Raw genomic sequence first — 26,298 nt, forward strand, 5'->3', positions numbered from 1 at the left:
ATATAATGAGTTATGTCATTACAAAGGACAACTGGTCGCGCAAAAAACAAGCCCTCATACTAGTCTGTGGATGAAAATATAAAAGAGTTATGATTTTTAGAAGGCGAGGAGGAAAAAATGAAAACGTAAAAATTAAATTGTCTGAGTCCTTAAGGCCAAAATGGGCTGAGTCCTTAAGGGGTTAAGGACCCAGCCATTTTACACCTTAGGACACGGCCATTTTTTGCACATCTGACCACTGTCACTTTAAACATTAATAACTCTGGAATGCTTTTAGTTATCATTCTGATTCCGAGATTGTTTTTTCGTGACATATTCTACTTTAACTTAGTGGTAAAATTTTTTGGTAACTTGCATCCTTTCTTGGTAAAAAATCCCAAAATTTGATGAAAAATTAGTAAATTTTGCATTTTTCTAACTTTGAAGCTCTCTGCTTGTAATGAAAATGGATATTCCAAATATTTATTTTATTCACATATACAATATGTCTACTTTATATTTGCATCATAAAATTGACGAGTTTTTACTTTTGGAAGACATCAGAGGGCTTCAAAGTTCAGCAGCAATTTTCCAATTTTTCACAAAATTTCCAAAATCACAATTTTTTAGGGACCAGTTCAGGTTTGAAGTGGATTTGAAGGGTCTTCATCTTAGAAATACCCCACAAATGACCTCATTATAAAAACTGCACCCCCCAAAGTATTCAAAATGACATTCAGTCAGCATTTTAGCCCTTTAGGTGTTTCACAGGAATAGCAGCAAAATGAAGGAGAAAATTCACAATCTTCATTTTTTACACTCGCATGTTCTTGTAGACCCAATTTTTGAATTTTTACAAGGGGTAAAAGGAGAAAATGTATACTTATATTTGTAGCCCAATTTCTCTCGAGTAAGCACATACCTCATATGTCTATGTAAAGTGTTCGGCGGGCACAGTAGAGGGCTCAGAAGGGAAAGAGCGACAAGGGGATTTTGGAGCGGACGTTTTTCTGAAATGGTTTTTGGGGGGCATGTTGCATTTAGGAAGCCCCTATGGTGCCAGAACAGGAAAAAAAAAACACATGGCATACCATTTTGGAAACTATACCCCTTAAGGAACGTAACAAAGAATAAAGTGAGCCTTAATACCCCACAGGTGTTTCACGACTTTTGCATATGTAAAAAAATGTTAAAAAAATTTCAATAAAATGTGTTTCCCCCCAAATTTCACATTTTTGCAAGGGTTAATAGCAGAAAATACCCCCCAAAATTTGTAACCCCATCTCTTCTGAGTATGGAGGTACCCCATAAGTTGACATGAAGTGCACTATGGGCGAACTACAATGCTCAGAAGAGAAGGAGTCATATTTGGCTTTTTGAGAGCAAATTTTGCTCGGGGGCATGTCGCATTTAGGAAGCCCCTATGGTGCCAGGACAGCAAAAAATACCCACATGCCATACCATTTTTTAAACTAGACCCCTTGAGGAAGGTAACAAGGAATAAAGTGAGCCTTAATACCCCACAGGGGTTTCACGACTTTTGCATACGTAAAAAAAAAAAAAAAAATTCACTAAAATGTGTGTTTCCCCCCCAAATTTCACATTTTTGCAAGGGTTAATAGCAGAAAATACCCCCCAAAATTTGTAACCCCATCTCTTCCGAGTATGGAGGTACCCCATAAGTTGACCTGAAGCGCACTACGGGCGAACTACAATGCTCAGAAGAGAAGGAGTCATATTTGGCTTTTTGAGAGCAAATTTTGCTCGGGGGGCTTGTCGCATTTAGGAAGCCCCAATGGTGCCAGAACAGCAAAATAACCCCCACATGGCATACCATTTTGGAAACTAGACCCCTTGAGGAACGTAACAAGGGGTACAGTGAGCATTTACCCCACATTGGTGTCTGTCAGATCTTTGGAACAGTGGGCTGTACAAAATTTTAAATTTGCGCAGCCCACTGTTCCAAAGATCTGTCAGACACCAGTGGGGTGTAAATTCTCACTGCACCCCTCATTACATTCCGTGAGGGGTGTAGTTTCCGAAATGGGGTCACGTGTTTTTTTTTTTTGCGTTTGTCAAAACCGCTGTAACAATCAGCCACCCCTGTGCAAATCACCTCAAATGTACATGGTGCACTCTCCCTTCTGGGCCTTGTTGTGCGCCCCCAGAGCACTTTGCGCCCACATATGGGGTATCTCCGTAGTCGGGAGAAGTTGCATTACAAATTTTGGGGGGCTTTTTTCCCTTTTACCTCTTGTCAAAATGAAAAGTATAGGGCAACACCAGCATGTTAGTGTAAAAAATTAATTTTTTTACACTAACATGCTGGTGTAGATCCCAATTTCACCTTTTCATAAGTGGTGAAATGAGAAAAAGCCCCCCCAAAATTTGTAAGGCAATTTCTCCCGAGTACGGCGATACCCCATATGTGGCCCTAAACTGTTGCCTTGAAATACGACAGGCCTCCAAAGTGAGAGCGCCATGCGCATTTGAGGCCTGAATTAGGGATTTGCATAGGGGTGGACATAGGGGTATTCTATGCCAGTGATTCCCAAACAGGGTGCCTCCAGCTGTTGCAAAACTCCCAGCATGCTTGGACAGTCAACGGCTGTCCGGCAATACTGGGAGTTGTTATTTTGCAACAGCTGGAGGCTCCATTTTGAAAACAGTGGCGTACCAGACGTTTTTCATTTTTATTGGGGAGGGGAGGGGGGCTGTGTAGGGGTATGTGTATATGTAGTGTTTTTTACTTTTTATTTTATTTAGTGTAGTGTAGTGTTTTTAGGGTACAGTCGCACGGGCAGGGGGGGTTACAGCGATTTTCCCGCTACGAGTTTGAGCTGCCGCGCAAAATTTGCTGCATTGCAAACTTGCAGCCTGATACTCACTGTAAGCCCCCTGCCCATGTGAATGTACCCTGTACATTCACAAGGGGGGGGACATCCAGCTGTTGCAAAACTACAACTCCCAGCATGCACAGTCTATCAGTGCATGCTGGTAGTTATAGTTTTGCAACAGCTGGAGGCACACGGGTTGGGAAACACTGGTTGGGAAACATTGTCTGTTTCATAACTCAGTGTGCCTCCTGTTGTTGCAAAACCACAACTCCCAAACATTCTCAGGCATGCTGGGAGTAGTAGTTCGGCAACATCTTTAGAGCCAGATGTTGCCGAACTACAACTCCCAGCATGCTTGGAGTTGTAGTTTGCAACATCTTGGATACTACAGTTTGCAGACCACTTATACAGTGGTTCCCAATCTGTGCCCTTCCAGATGTTGCAAAACTACAACTCCCAGTATGCCAAAACTGTCCAGGCATGCTGGGAGTTGTAGTTCTGCAACATCTGAAGGGCCAGATGTTACAGAACTACAACTCCCAGCATGCCTGGACAGTAAGAGCATGCTGAGAATGTGTAGTTTTGCAACATCTGGAGGGGCACAGTAGTCTCCAAACTGTGGACCTCCAGATGTTGCAAAACTGCAACTCCCAGCGTGCCCAGATGCCAAGGGCTGTCAGGGCATGCTGGGAGTTGTAGTATATAGGGTCCCAATACAGCAATGCATGTCGCTTTACGGCGACATGCATTGCTGTAAAGGGCCCGACCGCGACTGAAGATCTACTCACCTGTCGCCGCCGCCATCTTCCTCGCCGGGATCCGGGTCTTCAGGGACGAGGTAAGTACCAGGGCCGGTCCCCAGCACTCCCCCGTCCCCCGCCGTGTCCTCCGGTTTTCTTCCTGTCCTCTCCGGACTTCCAGGGGCCGGGCAGGACGGGAGGAAGTAACCGCCCCCCCCCCCCCTGCGATTGGTCGGTTAACTAACCGAAGAATCGCAGGGGATCGGAGGAGGTGGCTTGCCACCTCCCTCCTATGCTTTAGCATGGTCCTGGCTGTCTGTGACAGCCGGGATCATGCGAAATTACCGGGCGGTCGGGTCCCAGAGACCCGTTCAGCCCGGTATCGCCGCAGATCGCAAGGGCGATTTCCCTTGCGATTTGCGGCAATCGCCGACATGGGGGGCCTACATAGCCCCCCTCGGCGTTTGCCCTGGATCCCTGCTGAAGGATTTCAGCAGGGATCCGCTTCCGATCTCCGCCGGGTGAGCGGCGGAGACCAGGAAAAGACATGACGTATGCATACGTCATGGGTCCTTAAGACCCAGGGTGTGATGACGTATGCATACGTCATGGGTCAAGAAGAGGTTAACAAACAAAATCACCGCTATTGGTCTGACACTAACCCACATTGGATAGATCCCTCCAAGACTGTTGGAACACAAAAATGTATGTTATGGTGTGGTATATGGGGTACAAAGATAGTGGGGCCATTCTTCATCAATGGAAACCTCAAGGCCACTGGATATGCGAAATTGCTACATGATGATGTGTTTCCCTCTTTATGCACTAAAGTTGGCACATTCCCTGAGCATTCCTAGATGAACAGTTTCCTGGAAAGTGGATTGGTCATCATGGGCCAGTTGAATAGCCCCCAAGGTCTCCCGATCTGACCCCCTTAGACTTTTATCTTTGGGGGTCATCTGAGTCTATGCTGTGAAGATACGAGATGTGCAGCACATGAAACTATGGATACTGGAAGCCTGTGGTAGCATTTCTCCTGCGGTGTTGCTATTAGTGTGTGAAGAGTGGGAGAAGAGGGTTGCATTGACAATCTAACACTATGGGCAGCACATTCAACACATTTTATAAGTGGTCAGAAACTTGTAAATAACTGATAAAAGAATAAAGTTACGTTAAAACCAAGCACATCATTGTTTTTCTTGTGAAATGCTCAAGAAGTTTGATGTGTCACATGACCCTCTATTGAAAAAACAAAAGTTGGATTCAAAATGGCCGACTTCAAAAAGGCTACCATGGTCACCACCCATCTTGAAAAGTTTCCTCCCTCACATATACTAATGTGCCACAAACAGGAAGTTAATATCACCAACCATTCCCATTTTATTAAGTTGTATCCTTATAAATGGCCCACCTTGTAGAATATAATTTTGTCTTACAAGGAGATACCTTATTAATATATGGGACGAACTTGGAAAAAAAAAATATACATAGAAAAAAGAAACATAATATATAAAAAAGAAAAAGAAAAACAGAGGTAAGAAGCCATGGACACACACAACATTTGGAATGGTCTCCCATTCCTGTTTAGGACGGGTGAATACCTGTTGCGCATCTGCTATGCCTCACACTTGTAGTTTGTATGCAATGCTCCCATGTCTACAACTAATTAGACATTGAAAACAGAGGTGGAATTGAAAGTTCATTATATCTGGGTATGCAATCTATTGCAACGGTGTGCCCTTAGCGCATGAAGTTTTCTCTTTCAGAGATTCATTATTACTTTTCCTTCCTTTTAGAGTTCTATTGTTAAAGGCTGTATATGTATGTATTTAAATGTGTATATGGAGAGAGTCTTTTTTTTTAATTTTAATGTGATTATATTTTTGCTGGCAAACACGGTATAAAACCCGTCATTGCCCCAGCCAACCAATCATTGGACCTGACGAAGAGGGGGTCCCGCCCCTCAAAATGCGTTGTCCCTATCCATATATGCTTAAATAAACCTCTTATTTTACAAGTCCATGGCACAGTTAAAAATTATTTATTTCCTCTGGAGAGCGCCGGGAAGACATCCTTTTTCGGCTGCATCTTCAACTTTGATCTGCATAATGGGGGAAATCATGTAAAAAGGGCCTGTCTACCTACTGGAGTAACCTGACTGGGGGACATACCTACTCTTCCCCAACCCACTCTGTGAGACACCAAGGGGGTTATTATTACTGTATAGAGTGATATAGGTGCTGGAAAAGTGCGGAGGTTAAAATGTTTCTCTTGCAGGTGCTGCAGAGATGACTTGTGGCTGCAAAAGATCATCATGATGGTCTGTGCCCGAAAAGAATAAGTAAAGTGAACGACTGTCATCAGAGAAGGCATCACCTGCTAGTCACCTGATGTAACTGTATGTAATCACTTATATTGTCTGCAGAGCTTATATGTTCCACTACATGGTCACTATATGTAGGTAATATTAGTATTGGTATCAATATACAGGATTTGGTCAGTAACAGTATGATGGTAATACAGTATGTATGGTGATAATATTCCTCAGTAACAGTATGACGGTAATATTTATAGTGATAGTATTCCTTCTGGTATACTGGTATTGGTATAAAGATAATGGATTTGTCAGTAACAGTATGATAGTAATATGTATGGTGATAATATTCCTCCTAGTATACTGGTATTATTGGTCAGTATACAGGATTGGGTCAGTAACAGTATGACAGTAATTTGTATAGTGATAGAATTCCTTTTATACTGGTATTGGTAATATTGGTATAAATATACAGGATTTGATCAGTGACAGAATGGTGGTTATATGTATAGTGATAGTATTCCTCCTTGTATACTGGTATTATTAGTTTAAAGTTTGGTCAGTAACGGTATGATGGTAATATGTATGATGATATATAGCTCCTGCAAAGTAGTACTGGTGGTATTTCTTGTTGTGTGTGGGACAGGGAGTTTAGGCATGCTTGGAGAAGTTATTCTCTATTCGCAGTATAGGAGATAATCAGATTGGTGAGGTTCTCACTGCTGGTACCCCCACCGATCCCAGAGTGAATGGCACAACCACGCGCCTGTGTGTGGAAATGTTCGGTGGCGTCATAGAAAATGATTGGAGCAGTGGCTGCGCAGGTGTGATCTGTGTGGTTCACTCCAGAGACAACTATGTCTCCATCCTCAGTTTCGGCAGGGGTTTCAGCAGTAAGGCTCCAACCTATCTACTTGTTTTCCCATATAGTGCGCATAGTGGTTATCTTAATATTATGGGACAAACCCTTTATAAAGGCATGTTCACATGGTTGCCAAACAGCATGAGGTGACAGCTTTGAAAAACTCACAGACAATAAGTCACTTCTTTTCTACATGGATACATCAATGGGAGCTTAAAGGAGAACTCCAGAATAGAGAAATTGTCCTCCATACTGCCAGCAGTAAAAAAAAAAAATAAAAATGAATAGATACATACCTTCCTTCGCTCCCCCAGTAACCCACTCCGGTCTCCGCCGCGATCCTCTTCCTGGTTGCCGAGTCATACCGCACTCAGCCTATCACCGGCCGTAGCGAAGTCCCGACTCGGCCGGCGATAGGCTGAGTGGCAGGGTGACGTTTTCGGCCCCGGCAGCAGGCGCTGAGGTCGAAAATGTCATACTTCTGCTCTAGATCTCTAGAGAGGTCTGGTGCCCAAAAACAGCTGCAGCCCCAAAACCCCTGTCCCAGGGGCCCGCCATGATAACCTGGGAGGCGAAAGAAGCTTGAGTAGCGTTATCAGGATGACCTGAATGCCCTTCACCTTGGTGAAAACATGTACCCCGAAGGAGGAGATGGGAGGAAATAACAGCCAAAAAGGGAGCGGAACAGCCTGAAAAGGAGCATCCCTGAACTTCAGGGCGACAGACATGGGATTTGGAGTTTCCAGAGTCACCTGGAAGACTTACACCTGTAGAGGAAGTAAACCCAAAGTCTGCAAAATGCTCTGGGCGACAAGAAGAAGCCCAGAACAGAAAGACCGCTCCACAAATGGGATCGCGGAGAAGTCTGGGCAGGAGGGCTAAGCTGCCTGAGACCTCAACCATCACTAAGGCCCAAAGAACTTAGAAAAGACTGCATTCCACAGCACACTAAGATAGTGTCCAAGACAACGAGACTAACCATACATGAACCCCAGCTGTCAAAGCGGACCGAAGCAACATCCCTTCAGGAGAGGAACGGAGATGGAAACAAAAGCAAAGGTTACTCCAGAAGACCTTAGAATCGGTGTAGTGCAAACGACACTGACAAAAGGAAAAGATGAACACACCCCTCCAGAGAGAAAGCACCAAGGGAGGAGAGCAATGGCAAGACCCAAACACAGCCTGTGCCAGACTGGCTGACGCCGAGCCATACATGAGTGCATAAAGTCCTCCAACAGAGGAGAATGCAAGACTGCATGAGCAGCAGTAGATAACCAAAAAACAGGAAGAGAGCCAGGCTGTAAAAGTGCGCAGTCCTGCTGACAGCTCTCAGCAAAAAACAAGAGCCCAGCCAGGTACCCCACCTATATGAGGGGAAAACAAGGGGTGATCGCGATGAAACTCTGGCACTGACCAGCCAAGCTCCCTGATCTTAGCACCCCCTGTGGAAGGGGGATTGTCAAAGTGCTATAGGAGAGGGGGACTGCCGCCCGAAGGCAAGGGGACAAAGTACTGGGTGGACGTGGCCCCCAGAAACCCTGCAACAACATATCGAGGTATGGAAAGGCTAAGTTGTGTCCCCAAAGAGACCAGTATTAGTGGACACTGGGGCCGGGCAAAAGGTACAAAGACGTGACTGCGAATACAAGTAAGAAGCACACACACAGCAACCAAAGTGTAGAGAGGAACACCCCAATGTAGTGAAGCCCTAGACCAGATGGGCGGCAATGAAGCCATCCTGGTTGTTATCTAAGGCAACAGAGCCAGCGACAGCCACCCTGCACAGGAACCCAGGACAGATACCTGGAGGAATAGGGGAGGGACTGAACCGACTGGGTCGCCCCATCAGGCCCCATGCGAGAACAGAGGCGCTCAACCACCGTAGACCTGTGGAAACAAGATCATAGAAAGGCCCGAGGCACACCCGCGCTGAAAGGAAAGTAAGGTGGGCTCTACACGTGCAAAGTGGCCCAGCACATGTAGGAACACAGACATGGTTACCACACAAGAGTAGTAGGGTACCCAAGGTGCAGACACGAAAGAAAATGCAGACATCCAAAAGTCCGGGAGTATGGAAGACTCTGCACCCTCGGAAAGGGGAACAGAGAATGCTGCTGTTGCTGTGAAAGTCCCTGGAACCTGTCAGAAACACCCACACCCCATCTCCTAATGGTGCACACACCAGGACTCACAGACATAAGAGATGAAGGATGTACGTGGGAAAGGAAACATGCAGACACAGTCTGACAGACAGGTATAAAGGGTCCAATGAACCCACTGAGACACACTATTGGAACTTCCCGCGGAAAATGAGTCACTGGACTGCAGCCGCAGGAGCGACAAGAATGGGGAAGGTGACCTGGCGGATCAGAAAACCATGCACACACAGTCTGGCTATCTGGCATAGGGACCATGGCCACACCGGGTCCTGCATTCAGAACCACACACAGAAAGTGGGTTACCAGCCTACAGGCTAGAGAGCGGCTGGCATGTAGAGAGGGACCTGGTAAAGGAGGGAACCCCTGTGAACCAGTATGAGGTTGATTGAATAGGGCCCATGAAGCAACATGGGGAGACTCTCTTGGAACTACACCTTGGTAGTGAGTGAGTTACTATAAATTCTGTCCACGGTGTGGGAAGTGTATGGTACTCGACCAGACATAGTAGTAAAACATGCAGACAACCGTCCGGTTGCCTGATATAGAGTTCCTGAACACTCATGGTCACACCTTCAAAACCCCCCACGGAGAGTGAGGTACAGGAGTGTGGCCAAACTAACTGGCGACCTGGCGCTGAAGGAGACCCAGCAGACGGAAGTCCGGCTGACTGGCATCAGTCCAGAGGACCTGCAGGGACACCAAGTCAGATTCCTTACACCAGCAGTGAGGTAGGGGAAACCTGACAATGTCCGTGGCAGACCAGAGATGGGAGACCAATGGCGGCGGCAGCAGCAGCAACCATGCAGACAACTGCAGTCTGGCTGAATAAGTACACCTTCAGGCGCTGGCAAAAGGCAACAGACAGATAGGGGATCACTGTGCCCCTCTGTCACCTGTGGGAAGGAGAGTAGGCCTAGGAGCCATGGATAGTATCCCCGCCTCCCTGGAAGATCGGGGGGAGGCTGAGTAGCCATAGATTGTATTCCCAGTTACCCTATATTAGGTCCAGAGGACACGCTGGGTTACTTCTTCATACACCTTGCGCAGCAGTGGGGGTACCCGAATTCCAGCCGCAGATACATCAGCCATGAGATGAATGACAGTGGTCTGCTTGGTTTCCTATGCCGCCTGTCTGGCTTACTGATATTGGTCCATGGTATACAACGGCCACTCCTTCTGATACCTCGCACATCAATGGGGTACCGGAACTCTATCCGCAGATACATCAGCCAGGTGATAAGGGACAGGTGGCGGAGGAACCACGCAGACCACTGTCTGGCTTACTGGTATGGGTACATAGTAGACAATGGGTCACTCCTGTGGACACCTTGCACTAGCAGTGGGGTACCAGAGTGCCTGAGTGAAAGGTGAGACTACAGTCTGGCATAATGATATCAGGTGCAATCCATGCCCATGTAGGGACACTTCAACAACGACCTTGCACTAGATTTGAGGAGCTGGAGCACTAGCCGCGGATGCGGCATTCTGTGGAGGAGGAATAATAGTTTAGGAGACGCCAAGAACACCCGTTGATGGACGATTGGCGAACCTGAAAAGCTCTACAAGGGCACCCGACCAGCGTCTTGTCGCGGAAGGGAGTGGAAGTTGGCGTTAGGCACGACGGCCATGGTATGGCACTCAGAGGTAGGGGAGAACAGTCTCAGAACCTATCGGGAATATATTCAAAGGGATCGAGAATCCCTGTCAATAACCCAGCAGAAAAACATAGACTGGAGGCATACCTCAACTGACAATGTAATTAGGCCAGAGCCAGTCACCATATAGGGTGACTGAAGGAAATAAGGCGACCCCCAAAATCATCCCTAGAAAAGGGACCCTGCAGATATTAAACTGATAAAAACAGATGTGACAGACCAAGGCTGTAATGGTGAATGGTCGCCACAAGGGGGAGCTCACAAGAAGCAGTGAAAAAAACAAAACAGTGTGCTTGGCCGCAATACATGTGGGGCCCGAAGAGGGGGGAGTGCAGACCCACCAGACTGTCCCCTCCAGAATGGCGCTGGAGGCTATGAGGGATCTGGCCCAGCACAGCCTCATGTAATAGCAGCTGAGAAGCTGGGCGCATTAGAAAAAAGGGAGAGGGGGGGTTGTAGTACATACTCACCCACGGCTCCATCTTCTCATACTAACCCTGAAGTCTTAAGCCAGTATTAGGCCACGCTGCATCATGCCAGGCTGCCATAGCGAGGCAGGCAGGGGCAAGTGGGGGACCAGACCCAGGGTACTACCGCCAGGCGCTGGCCGTTGGCAATAAGGGATTGATGGCCCATACTCTTATGCACAGTGTCCCTTTTTCGCATGTGGCCGATCAGGTAGCCCCATGCGCCTGTCGCCCAACCTAGAAAAATAAAGGAAAAAGAACCTAACTAGACAAACTTAACTAGAAAATAATAAAATAACAGACCAGGTCTGGGGAGCTCCCAAGACATGTGTCTTGCCTCCTACTGACACTAGCTAAAACTGGTTACCTCACTTCAAGTGGGCGGGTATATCCTGCCAGGGAGGAGCCGACTTTTTCCTAGTGTCAGCGCCTCCTAGTGGCAAGAGCATATACCCATCAGTAAGATGTCCCCCAATGAAGAGCGACCGAGAAATTAAGGATACAGCATTTTGGTGCAAGCATAGAGAAATGTTGGAGAATTGCTCCTCTATGCACACAAACTTAGTTACAATTTTGGTGCTGGGACAAAAAGTCTTTTTTCTACAAAAAATTTCTCTAGAGAACAGGTCAAAAAAATTGAATGCGGTAGCTTAACACTTTGGGTCCAAACATTTTTCCCTATCACTTCGAGGTAATAGGGGAGCATACTAAATGAATATAGACAATCTCTATAGTGAAAATCATAGACTGATACAGTTCTGAAGTATACATTCACTGTACTATTTACCAAATAGTCTCTTTAGGAAGGAAATTAGGCATGATAACTGCCCAAAATGTGGTATGCAAGGGGCAGATTTCTCCCATATGGTTTGGAAGGTCATCAGACTATGGAAAGGAGTTGGGTGGGAAATTTTTAATCGCTTAAGTCAAGAGGTAACATTAAACCTGAAAATATCTTAGCTTTTAATTTTATCAGGAAGCTTCCATGTTTCCACAGTTGGTGTCCTAGCAAACCATGTCCTGAGCATTATATGTCACAAGCTATTATTGCTAAAAAGCAATAGGTAGAAAATAATAGATAAATCAGGTATCTAATCACCTTTCATATTCAGTGCTCCCAGTCTCAATAAATGCAAAAGAATATGGGGGAGTGAATTAAAACGTAGCTTCTACTCGTTATGCACTAAAACACACAAAATAAACGTGAGTGTAAGTGTAGAAAAATGTAGGTAATAAATTACCTTCCATTCGACGCAATATAGACCACTGTTAAAGTCAGATTTCTCATTGCTCATAGTCATACAGATAGTCACTATCTGAATCAATGGGTCTCCTTATATAGCCCGACGCGTTTCTAACAATAAGTCAAATGTCTTCCTCAGGGGCATGAAAGGAGACAGTGACCTATATAAGATATAGATTATTGCATGTACTTAATAGCAAAGAGATATATATCATGAACAAAAACCCAAGTGGCTGATACAGTAGCGACCTAGGTTGAACATTAATGTGCCCAAAAGTCTATTGGCACAATAAGCACTAGGTGAGCAGGAGTCGCCTCATGTGGTCCGGTCTGTAGACCCTGAAATAAAAACACATAGCAAATGTAGTGAGGCTCGCTAGTCATCCCCTAAAACCTGTGGAAAGAAGAGTGGGGATCTTACTCACTGTTAGGTTTCTGCGTCCACACTAGTCTCATGCGCAAACCCACAATGGCGGGGAGCCATGCAGTTGTGTCGGCTACTGTGCTCACGAGTGAGCTAGAGCAGCGTCTGAGCTCATATCCGCTTCCGGAGCGGCAGACGGAGCTCCGTGGTGACGCGTCCCCCAGCTGGCGCTGTAGTGGGAGGCACGTCATTTGCTCGCAGTAAGTGCTGCGAGCAGACGGAGCTCTATTAACTCTAACGCTCTAACACCGGATCTGACATTTAGTATTACAGCCACAAAGGGCTGTTAGATACACCACTGCTTAACGGGGTTTTTATAAAGGCATGTCTCCAAACATACTATTTGCAGGGTAATGTACCCTCAATGTAGAAGCTATAGGATGGTACTGGCTATTAGTGCATATCCATAATTATAGAGGTAATACACATTAGTTTTTCAGACGATAAACCCATAAAAATGTATTCCCATATATCCACCATTGGGAAAATGGTAGACTGAAAAGGCGCATGCAGTAGGACATGAAGGAGGAAGGCAGCGGGGAGGGTGCAGGATGACATACAAGATAGATCAGCCCCTCCTCCTCAGAAAGTGTTGGAGGTAATGAAGTCAACAGTAGGGTAAATGGGAACCCCTACCAGAGAGCAGGAGGGTAATAGATAGGGGCCTAGGGAGCCTAATGTCACCTAGATGTAAACTAGACTAATTCCCTAAACCTGGGCGGGATGGCCGCCCTAAAAATATCTATTACCCTCCTGCTCCCTGGTATGGGTTCCCATTTACCCTACTGTCGACCTCATTACCTCCAACACTTTCTGAGGAGGAGGGGCCGATCTATCTTGTATGTCATCCTGCACCCTCCCCGCTGCCTTCCTCCTTCATGTCCTTTTCAGTCTACCATTTTCCCAATGGTGGGAATATGGGAATACATTTTTATGGGTTTATTGTGTACTATGTAACTATGTAATTGTCTGAAAAACTAATGTGTATTACCTCTATAATTATGGATATGCACTAATAGCCAGTACCATCCCAAAGCTTCTACATTGAGGGTACTTTACCCTGCAAATAGTATGTTTGGAGACCTGCCTTTATAAAACTCCTTTAAGCAGTGGTGTATCTAACAGCCCTTTGTGGCTGTAATACTAAATGTCCGATCCGGCAGTGTTAGAGTTAACAGAGCTCAGTCCGCTCGCATCGCTTACTGAGAGCGAGTGACGTGCCTCCCACTATGGTGTCAGCTGGGGGACATGTCACCACGGAGCGCCGCCTGCCTCTCCGGAAGCGGATATGAGCTTAGACGCCACTCTAGCTCACTCGTGCGCACAGTAGCTGGCACAACTGCACGGCTCCCCGCCATTGAAGGTTTGCGCATGAGACGAGCATGGACGCAGAAGCCTAACAGTGAGTAAGATTCCCACTCTTCTTTCAACAGGTTTTAGGGGATAACGAGCGAGCCTCACTACATTTGCTATATGTGTTTTTATTTCAGGGTCTACAGACCGGACCACATGAGGAGACTCCTGCTCACCTAGTGCTTAATGTGCCAATAGACTTTTGTGCACATTAATGTTCAACCTAGGTCGCTACTGTATCAGCCACTTGGGTTTTTGTTCATGATATATATAAGTATCTCTTTGCTATTAAGTACATGCAATCTATATCTTATGTAGGTTACCGTCTCCTTTCATGCCCCTGAGGAAGACATTTGACTTATTGTCAAAAATGCGTCGGGCTATATGTGGAAACGCATTGATTCAGATAGTGACTGACTATCTATATGACTATGAGCAATGAGAAATCTATGACTAACAGTTGTCTATATTACGTTTATATGGAAGGTAATTTATTACCTACATTTTACTACACTTAAAATCACGTTTATTTTGTGTATTTTAGTGCATAACGAGTAAAAGTATTTGCAATTGTATGTTTTTTTTTTTACTAAATGAATTGTTTATGAAAGACTGACTAATATATGCAGTTTGCAATTGTATGTATTTTTTTTAATAAATGAAGAAAAAAATAAATAAAACTTGTTCAGTTACTTGACATCACATGTGAATGAACAATCCCCATTTTAAATATTTCATTTGCACAGGCCTTAGCCCTGGCGCAAACTGCAGCATGTTTCCAACTTCATCCTTTACGACTAGTAAATTATAATAAAAAGAATGAAGCTTCTTAATTTAGCTTGTGCAGTGGAAACTCTGCCCAAAATTAATAACCTTGTTAATTGGGAATGCATTTTCATCTAGTCACGTAGCTTGCAAGATAATCAAATTAATCTGTTAGATCGGGGGGGAAAAAAAAGTGCATAATTTTTTTCACAACTGATTTAATGCATAAAATAAAAAAATGTGAAATATACAATATATACCAGTACCACCACAAAAATATATATTTTTTTTATTTCTGTCTTTTTCTATTTAATTTTGTCTGCTTAAATTTTCTTTTTTTCTTGATGATGTTTTGGGCATCTCTGTTGTGAACCCAGTTGTCTCGTTCTGCCTCCCACTTGAGTTGCTTAATACCTAGCAGGAAAAATAAAATATTTAATAAAAATGTCAGCAGTAAGTTTTTTTTTTTTTTTTAAAGATAAACTGACAGGCCGTTCACACACACTAAACCCAATCTACTCAGTTATAGCGCGGGCGAATAGCACTGGAACAACACCTTAATCTGTGGAGTAGTTGCAGAGTGATAACAGTTTAATCCTCTATTCCTATTGTACTGCTGTGTGCAGCGGAGGCGGCGCCTGTGATGAATATGCTAATGTTTTCAGAGAGTAGTGCGCTCACCTCTGGCAGGCTAGTGAAGAAATTACCATAGTCACCACAGGGGCAGGGATTATTAAGGAGGCAGGGGAGCTCAGCGAGCTGGCTTCCCGCCTCCATTGCACAGCAGCACAATAGGAAGAGAAAATTAAACTGCAATAACTCTCCAAAGATTGAAGTAAGGGATGACAGCCTGTCAGTTTTTCTTTAAGTGTTTTTATTAAAAATGTGGCTGAACCTGAGATAACAAAATGGAAACAGTACTTATGAAATAAAAGATAACAATGCTAAATTAAAGAGAGAACAAGAGTAATAAATACAATGGATGTATTACAACACCTAGAAAAATTAAAGCTGAATTACGGCTAACTACCGTATTTATTGGCGTATAACACGCACCCCCATTTTAACAGGGAAATTTAAGTAAAAAAATTAAATGTAAAATAAATGACTTGGACTAAATGCCACATCATCACCTCAACTTCGTTTTCTTCTGCACCTCAGTTTGGTCCCGTTCCCTCCAGTGCCACATCATTCCTTCCCTTTTATCAGTCCCTGTGCCACACCCCTCTCATCGCCACCCCCCCCCATGTCTCATCATTTCCCCCTGTCATAGACCACCACTAAGACATTAAGCATTTAGTGCCTCCCCCACCATCATTTCCCCCTGTCTCATCATCCCCCCACCCTGTCTCATCATCCCCCCCATCATCCATCCCTTATTTCCCCGTCTCATCATGTCCCCCATCATTCCCCCCCTTATCATTTCCCCCTGTCTCATCATGTCCCCCCATCATCCCCCACCCTGTCTCATGTTCTCCCATCATTCCCCCCTCATCATCCCCCCACCCTGTCTCATCATGCCCCCCACCCTGTCTCATCATGCCCCCCCATCATTATCCCCCACACCCTGTCTCATGTCCCCATCATTTCCCCCTCATCATCCCCCACCCTGTCTCATCACCCCCCCTCATCATTTCCCCCTGTCTCATCCCCCCATTATTCCCCCCCTCATCATTTACCGTCGCATCATCCCCCCCAGTGGTCTTCAACCTGCGGAACTCCAGATGTTGCAAAACTACAACTCCCAGCATGCCCGGACAGCCAACATCTGGAGGTCCGCAGGTTGCAACATCTGGAGGTCCGCAGGTTGAAGACCACTCTTCCCCTTTCCTTACCTGTCTGCACTTCGGCAGGTCAGGTCAGGCGGGGGAGGGGGTGTCTTGCGGGCTGCGGTCAGTGAAGCTGATGAGTGACTTGCCGGCTTCTCTGCGCGCCACCACAGATCTCACTTTTCGGCGGCGACTACAGGAAATGAAAAGTGAGATCCGTGATGCCGCGCAGAGAAGCAGACAGAGGAAGTCACTCATCAGCTTCACTGACCGCAACCCACAAGATCCCCCCCCCCCCCCCCCCGCCTGACCTGCCGATGCGCAGACAGGTAAGGAAAATGGACAAATCTATAAAAAGCAGGCAAAAGGGGGAATAATGAGGGAGGGGGGAGGTAGGGAGAAGGGGGAATAATGAGGGAGGGAGGGGGGGAGGTAGGGAAAAGGGGGAATGAAAAGTGAAACTCACTTGTTTTCTCCCGCACTATCCACAGGAACTGGTGTGGCGGATAGTGCGGGAGACGCTGGGTAGGGTAGATCCGGACAAGGTAGGGCTCAGTGTCTCCCGCACTATCCACCACACCAGTACCTGTGGATAGTGTGGGAGAAAACAAGTGACAGTGCGGGGAGGAGATGCCGCTGGTCACTGATTTAAAGTAACCACAGCCGTGCTGTTAATACTTAACAAGCAGCCGCTGCTGCGGCCGCTTTAAATCGGTGACCAGAGGACTAATCAGCGTATAACACGCAGACTTTTTGCCTTAAATTTAAGTTTTAAAAGTGCGTGTTATACGCCGATAAATACGGTAGTTAAAAGAAAAAAAAAGAAAACACATCTGAGGGGTTACTTAAATATGTAAAAATATTTTAAAAAAAAGGTCAATTGAGAACTCGCATGATCTCTTTATACCAAGGACTGTATCTATAACAAGGGAGCTTTCTTTCTAGAGGAAAGAAGGCTTCTTCATAAACACAGAAGGTGATTCTTTACTGTAAAAGGATTGAGACTACGAAACATTCTGCCAGGGAAAGTAGCCATGGCATATTCACTACAAGATTGCTACAAGAATTCAGAATATGCCTTCACACATTTTTGGAGTGTTAAAATGTTGCTAGTTAGTTACCAGATTATTGGGAAGGAATTTATTTTGAAATTTGGAGTTAATAGAAAGAAAAAAAAAGTTCCCTATAGGTAAGGAAAGTGGCTAAACTGGATGTGTGCCTTTTTTAAACCCAAACTATGTATTTTATATGTATCATATGTGGACCCTACATGTATACATTCCTATGCTGGTTCATACATCATAGATCAACTAGTAGTACTTAACCTCTTAAGGACCCAGGGCGTATCCATACGCCCTTGCGTTTTCCGGTCTCCGCCGGGCGGAGATCGGAACGGCATGCCTACTGATATCGTTCAGTAGGCATGCCGTGCAATTGCCGAGGGGGGTCCCGGGACCCTCGCATGTCGGCGATCGGTGCAGATCGCGGACGAATTCACGTCCGCGATCTGCGGCGATTCGGATCACTTGTGACCCGATGACCTGGAAAAGGAAGGTGATCAGCGGTGTACGAAACACCGCCAATCACCTCCAGTTGCTGGGGAGCGGTCACCGCCCCAGCAATGCCGGCGATCGTCGGCCAATAGCAGTGCAGCAGAGGAGGGGTTAACGGTCCCCTCACGCAGCTCTGCGCGCTCGCTGAGTTCAGTCAGCAGGCAGAGCTGTGTGAAGAGGACACTCAGAAGAGATTGGGATTTTCTGTCCTGGCACCATAGGGGCTTCCTAAATGCGACATGCCCCCCAAGCAAAATTTGCTTTCAAAAAGCCCAATATTCTCTTCTGAGCATTGTAGTTCTCCCGTAGTGCACTTCAGGTCAACTTATGGGGTACCACCATACTCAGAAGAGATGGGGTTACAAATTTTGGGGGGGTCTTTTCTGCTATTAACCCTTGCAAAAATGTGAAATTTGAGGGGAAATACACATTTTAGTGGAATTTTTTTTTTTTTTTTTTACATATGCAAAAGTTGTGAAACACCTATGGGGTATTAAGGCTCACTTAATTCCTTGTTACGATCCTTAAGGGGTCTAGTTTCCAAAATGGTATGCCATGTGTTTTTTTTTCTGTTCTGGCACCATAGGGGCTTCCTAAATGCAACATGCCCCCCAAAAACCATTTCAGAAAAACGTACTCTCCAAAATCCCCTTCGCTTCCCTCTACTGCGCCCGCCGAACACTTTACATAGACATATGAGGTATATGCTTAATCGAGAGAAAGTGGGCTACAAATATAAGTATAAATTTTCTCCTTTTACCCCTTGTAAAAATTAAAAAAATTGGGTCTACAAGAACATGCAAGTTTAAAAAATGAAGATTGTGAATTTTCTCCTTCACTTTGCTGCTATTCCTGTGAAATACCTAAAGGGTTAAAATGCTGACTGAATGTCATTTTGAATACTTTGAGGGGTGCAGTTTTTATAATGGGGTCATTTGTGGGGTATTTCTAATAAGAAGACTCTTCAAATCCACTTCAAACCTGAACTGGTCCCTGAAAAATAGTGAGTTTGAAAATTTTGTGAAAAATTGGAAAATTGCTGCTGAACTTTGAAGCCCTCTGGTGTCTTCCAAAAGTAAAAACTCATCAATTTTATGATGCAAACATAAAGTAGACATATTGTATATGTGAATAAAAAAATTTTTTATTTGGAATATCCATTTTCCTTACAAGCAGAGAGCTTCAAAGTTAGAAAAATGCAACATTTTAAAATTTTTCATCAAATTTTGGGATTTTTCACCATGAAAGGATGCAAGTTACCACAACATTTTACCACTATGTTAAAGTAGAATATGTCACGAAAAAGCAATCTCTGAATCAGAATGACTACTAAAAGCATTCCAGAGTTATTAATGTTTAAAGTGACAGTGGTCAGATGTTCAAAAAAATGGCCGGGTCCTACGGTGTAAAATGGCCGGGTCCTTAAGGGGTTAAACAGCTTCTTGAAACTTATACACAGTACCCTAAAAATATGTATTTCTGAACACTGTTTATCCAAGGTTTATTTATAATAAAAAAAAATAAAAAAAAAATAAAAAACTTTTAAAGGGGTACTCTGAAGGAAAACAAATGTTTTCTAACCAACTGTAAATGTTTTCTAACCAATTTGTAAATTACTTCTGTTAAAGCCTGCCAGTACTTCCAGCTGCTGTATGCTCTACAGAAGGTGGTGGAATTTTTTCCAGTCTGACCAAAGTGCTCTCTGCTGCTACCATTGTCCGTGTCAGGAACTGTCCAGAGTGCAAGCAAATCCCCATAGCAAACCTCTCCTGTTTTGGACAGTTCATGACACGTATAGAGGTGTCAGCAGACAGCCCTGTGGTCAGACTGGAAAGAACTACACAACTTCCTCTGGAGTATATAGCAGCTGAGAGGTATCGGAAAGTTTAAGATTTTTAAATAGAAGTAATTTACAAATCTGTATAATTTTCTGGCACCAGTTCATGTGAAAACATTATTTCCCCAACTTGTTTATCACCTGAGTACTTCTTCAAGCTTTGACTTTTAGAGACAGGTGCATCCAATCATAAGGGGATTTAACCCCTTAAGGACACAGCCCATTTTGGCCTTAAGGACACAGAAAATTTAATTTTGTTTTTTCCTTCTCACCTTCTAAGAACCATAACTTTTTCATTCACAGACCCATATCAAGGCTTGTTTTTTGTGGGACCAGTATCAGTTTGTAATGACACCTTTCATTTTACCATGAAATGTATGGCGCAATCAAAAAAAAAATTATTTGTGTGGGGAAATTGATAAAACTGCAATTTTGCTAAATTTGGAGGGTTTGGTTTTTAGGCTGTATACCTTAAGGTAAAAGGGACATGTTTACTTTATTCTGTGGGTCAATACGATTAATCCCTTAAAGACGCAGCCCATTTTGACCTTAACCCCTTAAGGACCAGGCCATTTTACACCTTAAGGACCGGAGCGTTTTTTGCAATTCTGACCACTGTCACTTTAAACATTAATAACTCTGGAATGCTTTTAGTTATCATTCTGATTCCGAGATTGTTTTTTCGTGACATATTCTACTTTAACTTAGTGGTAAAATTTTATGGTAACTTGCATCCTTTCTTGGTGAAAAACCCCCAAATTTGATGAAAAAAATGAAAATTTAGCATTTTTCTAACTTTGAAGCTCTCTGCTTGTAAAGAAAATGGATATTCAAAATATATTTTTTTGGGGTTCACATATACAATATGTCTACTTTATGTTTGCATCATAAAATTTAGGAGTTTTTACTTTTGGAAGACACCAGAGGGCTTCAAAGTTCAGCAGCAATTTTGAAATTTTTCACAAAATTTTCAAACTCACTATTTTTCAGGGACCAGTTTAGTTTTCAAGTGGATTTGAAGGGTCTTCATATTAGAAATACCCCATAAAAGACCCCATTATAAAAATTACATCCCCCAAAGTATTCAAAATGACACTCAGTAAGTGTATTAACCCTTTAGGTGTTTCACAGGAATAGCAGCAAAGTGAAGGAGAAAATTCTAAATCTTCATTTTTTACACTCGCATGTTCTTGTAGACCCAATTTTTGAATTTTTGCAAGGGGTAAAAAGGAGAACATTTTTACTTGTATTTGAAACCCAATTTCTCTCGAGTAAGCACATACCTCATATGTCTATGTTAATTTTTCAGCGGGCGCAGTAGAGGGCTCAGAAGGGAAGGAGCGACAAATGGTTTTTGGGGGGCATGCCGCATTTAGGAAGCCCCTATGGTGCCAGGACAGCAAAAAAAAAAAAAACACATGGCATACCATTTTGGAAACTAGACCCCTCAGGGAACGTAACAAGGGGTAAAGTGAACCTTAATACCCTACAGGTGATTCACGACTTTTGCATATGTAAAAAAAATATATATATTTTTTACCTAAAATGCTTGGTTTCCCAAAAATTTTACATTTTTAAAAAGGGTAATAGCAGAAAATACCCCCCAAAATTTGAAGCCCAATTTCTCCCGATTCAGAAAACACCCCATATGGGGGTGAAAAGTGCTCTGCTGGCGCACTACAGGTCTCAGAAGAGAAGGAGTCACATTTGGCTTTTTGAAAGCGAATTTTGCTCTGGGGGCATGCCGCAGTTAGGAAGCCCCTATGGTGCCAGGACAGCAAAAAAAAAAAAACACATGGCATACCATTTTTACAATTTTAAAAAGGGTAATAGCAGAAAATACCCCCCAAAATTTGTTAGGCAATCCAGCTGTTGCAAAACTACAACTCCCAGCTTGTACGGTCTATCAGTGCATGCTGGGAGTTGTAGTTTTGCAACCGCTGGAGGCTCCGTTTTGGAAACAGTGGCGTACCAGACGTTTTTCATTTTTATTGGGGAGGGGTGCTGTGTAGGGGTATGTGTATACGTAGTGTTTTTTACTTTTTATTTTATTGTGTGTTAGTGTAGTGTAGTGTTTTTAGGGTACAGTCGCATGGGCGGGGGTTCACAGTAGTTTCTCGCTGGCAGTTTGAGCTGCCGCAGAAATTTTGCCGCACCTCAAACTTGCAGCCGGATACTTACTGTAATCCTCCGCCCATGTGAGTGTACCCTGTACATTCACATTGGGGGGGGGGGGGGGGAGGAACATCCAGCTGTTGCAAAACTACAACTCCCAGCATGTACGGTCTATCAGTGCATGCTGGGAGTTGTAGTTTTGCAACAGCTGGAGGCACACTAGTTGTGAAACACCGAGTTTGGCAACAAACTCAGTGTTTTGCAACCAGTGTGCCTTCAGCTGTTGCAAAAGCTACAACCCCCAGCATGTACGGACAGCGGAAGGGCATGCTGGGTCTTGTAGTTATGCAACAGCTGGAGGCATACTAATTTGGCTGGGGATGCTGGGGATTGTAGTTATGCAACAGCTGGAGACACACTGGTTTCCTACTTAACTCAGTGTGCCTTCAGCTGTTGCAAAACTACAACTCTCAGCAGTCACCGACAGCCAACGGGCATGCTGGGAGTTGTAGTTATGCAACCACCAGATGCACCACTACAACTCCCAGCATGCACTTTAGCTGATTGTGCAAGCTGGGAGTTGTAGTTATACAACAGCTGAAGGTACACTTTTCCATAGAAAGAATGTGCCTCCAGCTGTTGCAAAACTACAAGTCCCAGCATGCCCATAAGGGAATGCTGGGAGTTGTGGTGGTCTGCCTCCTGCTGTTGCATAACTACAGCTCCCAGCATGCCCTTTTTGCATGCTGGGAGCTGTTGCTAAGCAACAGCAGGAGGCTGTCACTCACCTCCAACGATCCTCGCCGCACAGGTCAGTCCCTCGTCGTCGCCGCCGCTGCTCCTGGGGCCCCGATCCCAACAGGGGTGCCGAGGATCGGGGTCCCCAGCACCCGGGGTGCACGTCCCGCACCCGCTCATGTCCTCCGGAAGAGGGGCGGAGCGGGTTGCGGGAGTGACACCCGCAGCAGGCGCCCTGATTGGTCGGCCGGTAATCCGGCCGACGAATCAGGGCGATCGTGAGGTGGCACCAGTGCCACCTCACCCCTGCAGGCTCTGGCTGTTCGGGGCCGTCTCTGACGGCCCCGATCAGCCAATAATTCCGGGTCACTGGAGACCCGATTGACCCGGAATCCGCCGCAGATCGCTGGACTGAATTGTCCAGCGATCTGTGGCCATCGCCGACATGGGGGGTCATCATGACCCCCCTGGGCGATATGCCCCGATGCCTGCTGAACTATTTCAGCAGGCATCGGGCACCGGCTCCGCTCCAGATGGTTGCGGGGGGCCGGTAAAACACATGACGTTCTCATACGTCATGTGTCCTTAAGGACTCGGAAATGGAGACGTATGAGAACGTCATGTGTCCTTAAGGGGTTAAGGACGCAGCCGTTTTCTGCAAATCTGACCTCTGTCACTTTAAGCATTAACTCTGGGATGCTTTAACTTATGAATTTGATGATTCAGAGACAGTTTTTTCAAGACATATTCTACTTTTATGTTAGTGGTACATTTTCGTCAATACTTGCATCATTTCTTGGTGAAAGTATCCAAAATGTAAAGAAAATTTTTAAAATGTAGCATTTTTCTAACTTTGAAACTCACTGGTGTTTGAAAAATTTTCGCTAAAGTTAGACGTGAAAAGAGGGGCGTGGCCTGGCAGTTGAGATGAGCGGTCGCACGTTGTAAGCGCTCCCACTCAGAACCTGCATTTTCCTTAGCCTGACCTGAATCCTGGAGTCCCGGACACTTAACTCGTCTCCGGACACGAGCGATGGCCCCTGAAGTGGACCCGAACAAGAATAAGGACCGCTCTGCTGTTGAAAAGCTCAGAGACTTTGAAAAGCAAGATGGCGCCGGGCAGGCTGGCGCACGGGCTTCCACCTCAGATGCTGAGGGCATGGACACCTCTTCTATAGAAGTGGGCTCAGACCACCCGGAACTCACGCTGCAGGAGGTGAGCGAGACTCTTCTCATGGCCATACAGGCCTGCCGAACATCGCTTACTGGGAAGATGGAGATCAGGGTGGATGTGGGTCTCCTGCGGCATGATCTCCAGAATCTTCGAGACAGGGTGACGGAGGCTGAGCACCGCATCTCCACGGTGGAGGACACCATGGCTCCACTACCCCCCACTCTTCACATGGTACAGGAACAACTGGAGGTCGCCAGGCAAAAGAACGACGACCTCAAAAACAGACTCCGCCGGTAGAGATGAGCGAACTTACAGTAAATTCGATTCGTCACAAACTTCTCGATGCGGTAATTGATGACTTATCCTGCATAAATTAGTTCAGCTTTCAGGTGCTCCCGTGGCCTGTAAAAGGTGGATACAGTCCTAAGAGACTCCTTCCTAGGACTATATCCATCTTTTCCAGCCCACCGGAACTCCTGAAAGCTGAACTAATTCATGCAGGATATGTCATCAACTGCCGAGCCGAAAAGTTTGTGACGAATCGAATTTACTGTAAGTTCGCTCCTCTCTATCCGCCGGTATAACATCCGGGTGATCGGCTTACCTGAGCGGGCGGAGGGCCAGAACCCTGGGGCCTTCGTGGAGGCCTGGATTAAGGAGCTCTTTCCGGAGGTGAACTTCTCCTCAGCTTATGCGGTGGAACGTGCACACCGTGTGCCCTCTAGACCTCCGGTACTGGGAGCCCCTCCTCATCCACTGTTGGCCCGCTTCCTTAACTACAATGATCAAGACCTGAACCTCCGCTCCGCAAAGAGATTGCCTGAGATCACTGTGAAAAGCAACAAGGTCTCCATATTTCCAGACTTCTTATTCTACCTGCAACGCAAAAGGGCCTCCTTCACCTCCATTAAGTCACGGCTGCGGGAGAGAGGTGTCCCCTATTCCATAGCCTATCCGGCTGTATTCTTCTCTACACCTCAGGAAGCGGATGAAGGTGACTCTACGGTCTTTCCTGTGAGCTATGAGTGGTCGCAACAGCTACAGTATGTCTCCATGCCTGACTTGCTCCTGTGTGGTACGCATATTTTTCTACCCACCTGCCCGTGGCCCTCAGCGATCTACTGGACGAGCCCTTCCAACTGATGGGGGCTGCATGACTCACAATGGCCTCGGCTGGTGCGCCTCTCCATTCCCACTGCCTTCCCCTCCCCCCCCCTTCCCCCTCTTATTATCCCTGTACTCTCCCCTGTCCCTGCCTTTTCCCTGGGGCGTGCCTGATCTCCTGAGGGGGTACGGGGATCTCCTTGTCCCCCCCCCCCCCCCCCAAGGTTGAACCACCATGGACGCTTTGCTGTACTCCTTTTCACCATGGACATATATGCCCCCCTCCCCCCATGCCCTATCCCATGCCTGTGGATCCCCCTAACTCCTGCATCTCCTACCTGTGGACTCGGTTGTACTCCTTCCCTTCTGTTTCCCATCCCCTGCCCCATGATCCGAGACTTTCCATCCAGAAGCAATTCGCAAGAGGACGTGGATTTTCCAGTTATTTAACGGAACTTTCCCTGGGGGGTAATATTGTCACTGCCCTGGGGTAAAGTTATATTTGCTGCTCTGCCACCTTGTTGGGGGGGGGGGTCAGGGTTTAGCTGACCTTGAGTGGTATTCTATCAGGGTATGGGTTGCTTGCCCCTGACCTTTGGTGTTTTGATTTAATGCCTTGGACTGTGCCTCTGATCCCTTTTCCTCTATCTGGTCTATCCTCCCTTCATCTACCCGGCTCCTTCCTCGGTGGTCTTTTTTTCCTTTCCCATGTTCTCCTTCCCTTGTTTGGTTTGCCTTACCCAGTCCTCTCCTAGCACCTTCTTCCACTTCCACTTTTGTCTTCCCATATGCTGGTATGCCCAGCTGCCAATAATCAGTTGATTCAATTAAATATGATTCATTATAGTTACATTACCCCCACTAGATTGTTTAGAATGGGTCGCTCTGACTCGGATGCGTGCCACCGTTGTGGTGCTGCTAGAGCTGATTTCTGGCATCTCATATGGGCGTGCCCTCAGGGTGCGGCCTTTTGGTGGGAAGTCCTTCAAATTTTAGCCGGCCTGGTGCAACGCTCACCTCCACCCGATCCGCCGGTCTGCCTCTTCGGTGTGCTGAACAAAGAGGTATGGACACATCATACCCGCACTTTCCTGCGGGAAACAATGTTCTTGGCCAGGAAGGCGGCTGCGCTCAAATGGATGGACCCACGCCTACCTACCTTATCCCAATGGAGGGCCTTAGTTAATGCAGTCATCCCCTTTTCTCATAT

At 45.7% G+C, this 26,298-nt stretch overlaps 1 protein-coding gene across 1 annotated transcript in view; it reads right to left on the bottom strand.

Moving 5' to 3' along the window:
* Window positions 1-15,070: 15,070 nt before the first annotated feature.
* Window positions 15,071-26,298, bottom strand: part of CEBPZ (CCAAT enhancer binding protein zeta) — a 104,455-nt gene continuing 93,227 nt past the window's right edge. The window contains exon 16 of the mRNA XM_056566969.1: window positions 15,071-15,212. Within this exon, the coding sequence (XP_056422944.1) occupies window positions 15,088-15,212 (125 nt within the window). The 3' untranslated portion in view covers window positions 15,071-15,087. The remainder of the gene's footprint in view (window positions 15,213-26,298) is intronic.

This window comes from Hyla sarda, chromosome 3 (genome assembly GCF_029499605.1).
Source record: "Hyla sarda isolate aHylSar1 chromosome 3, aHylSar1.hap1, whole genome shotgun sequence".
NCBI classification, from domain to species: Eukaryota; Metazoa; Chordata; class Amphibia; order Anura; family Hylidae; genus Hyla; species Hyla sarda.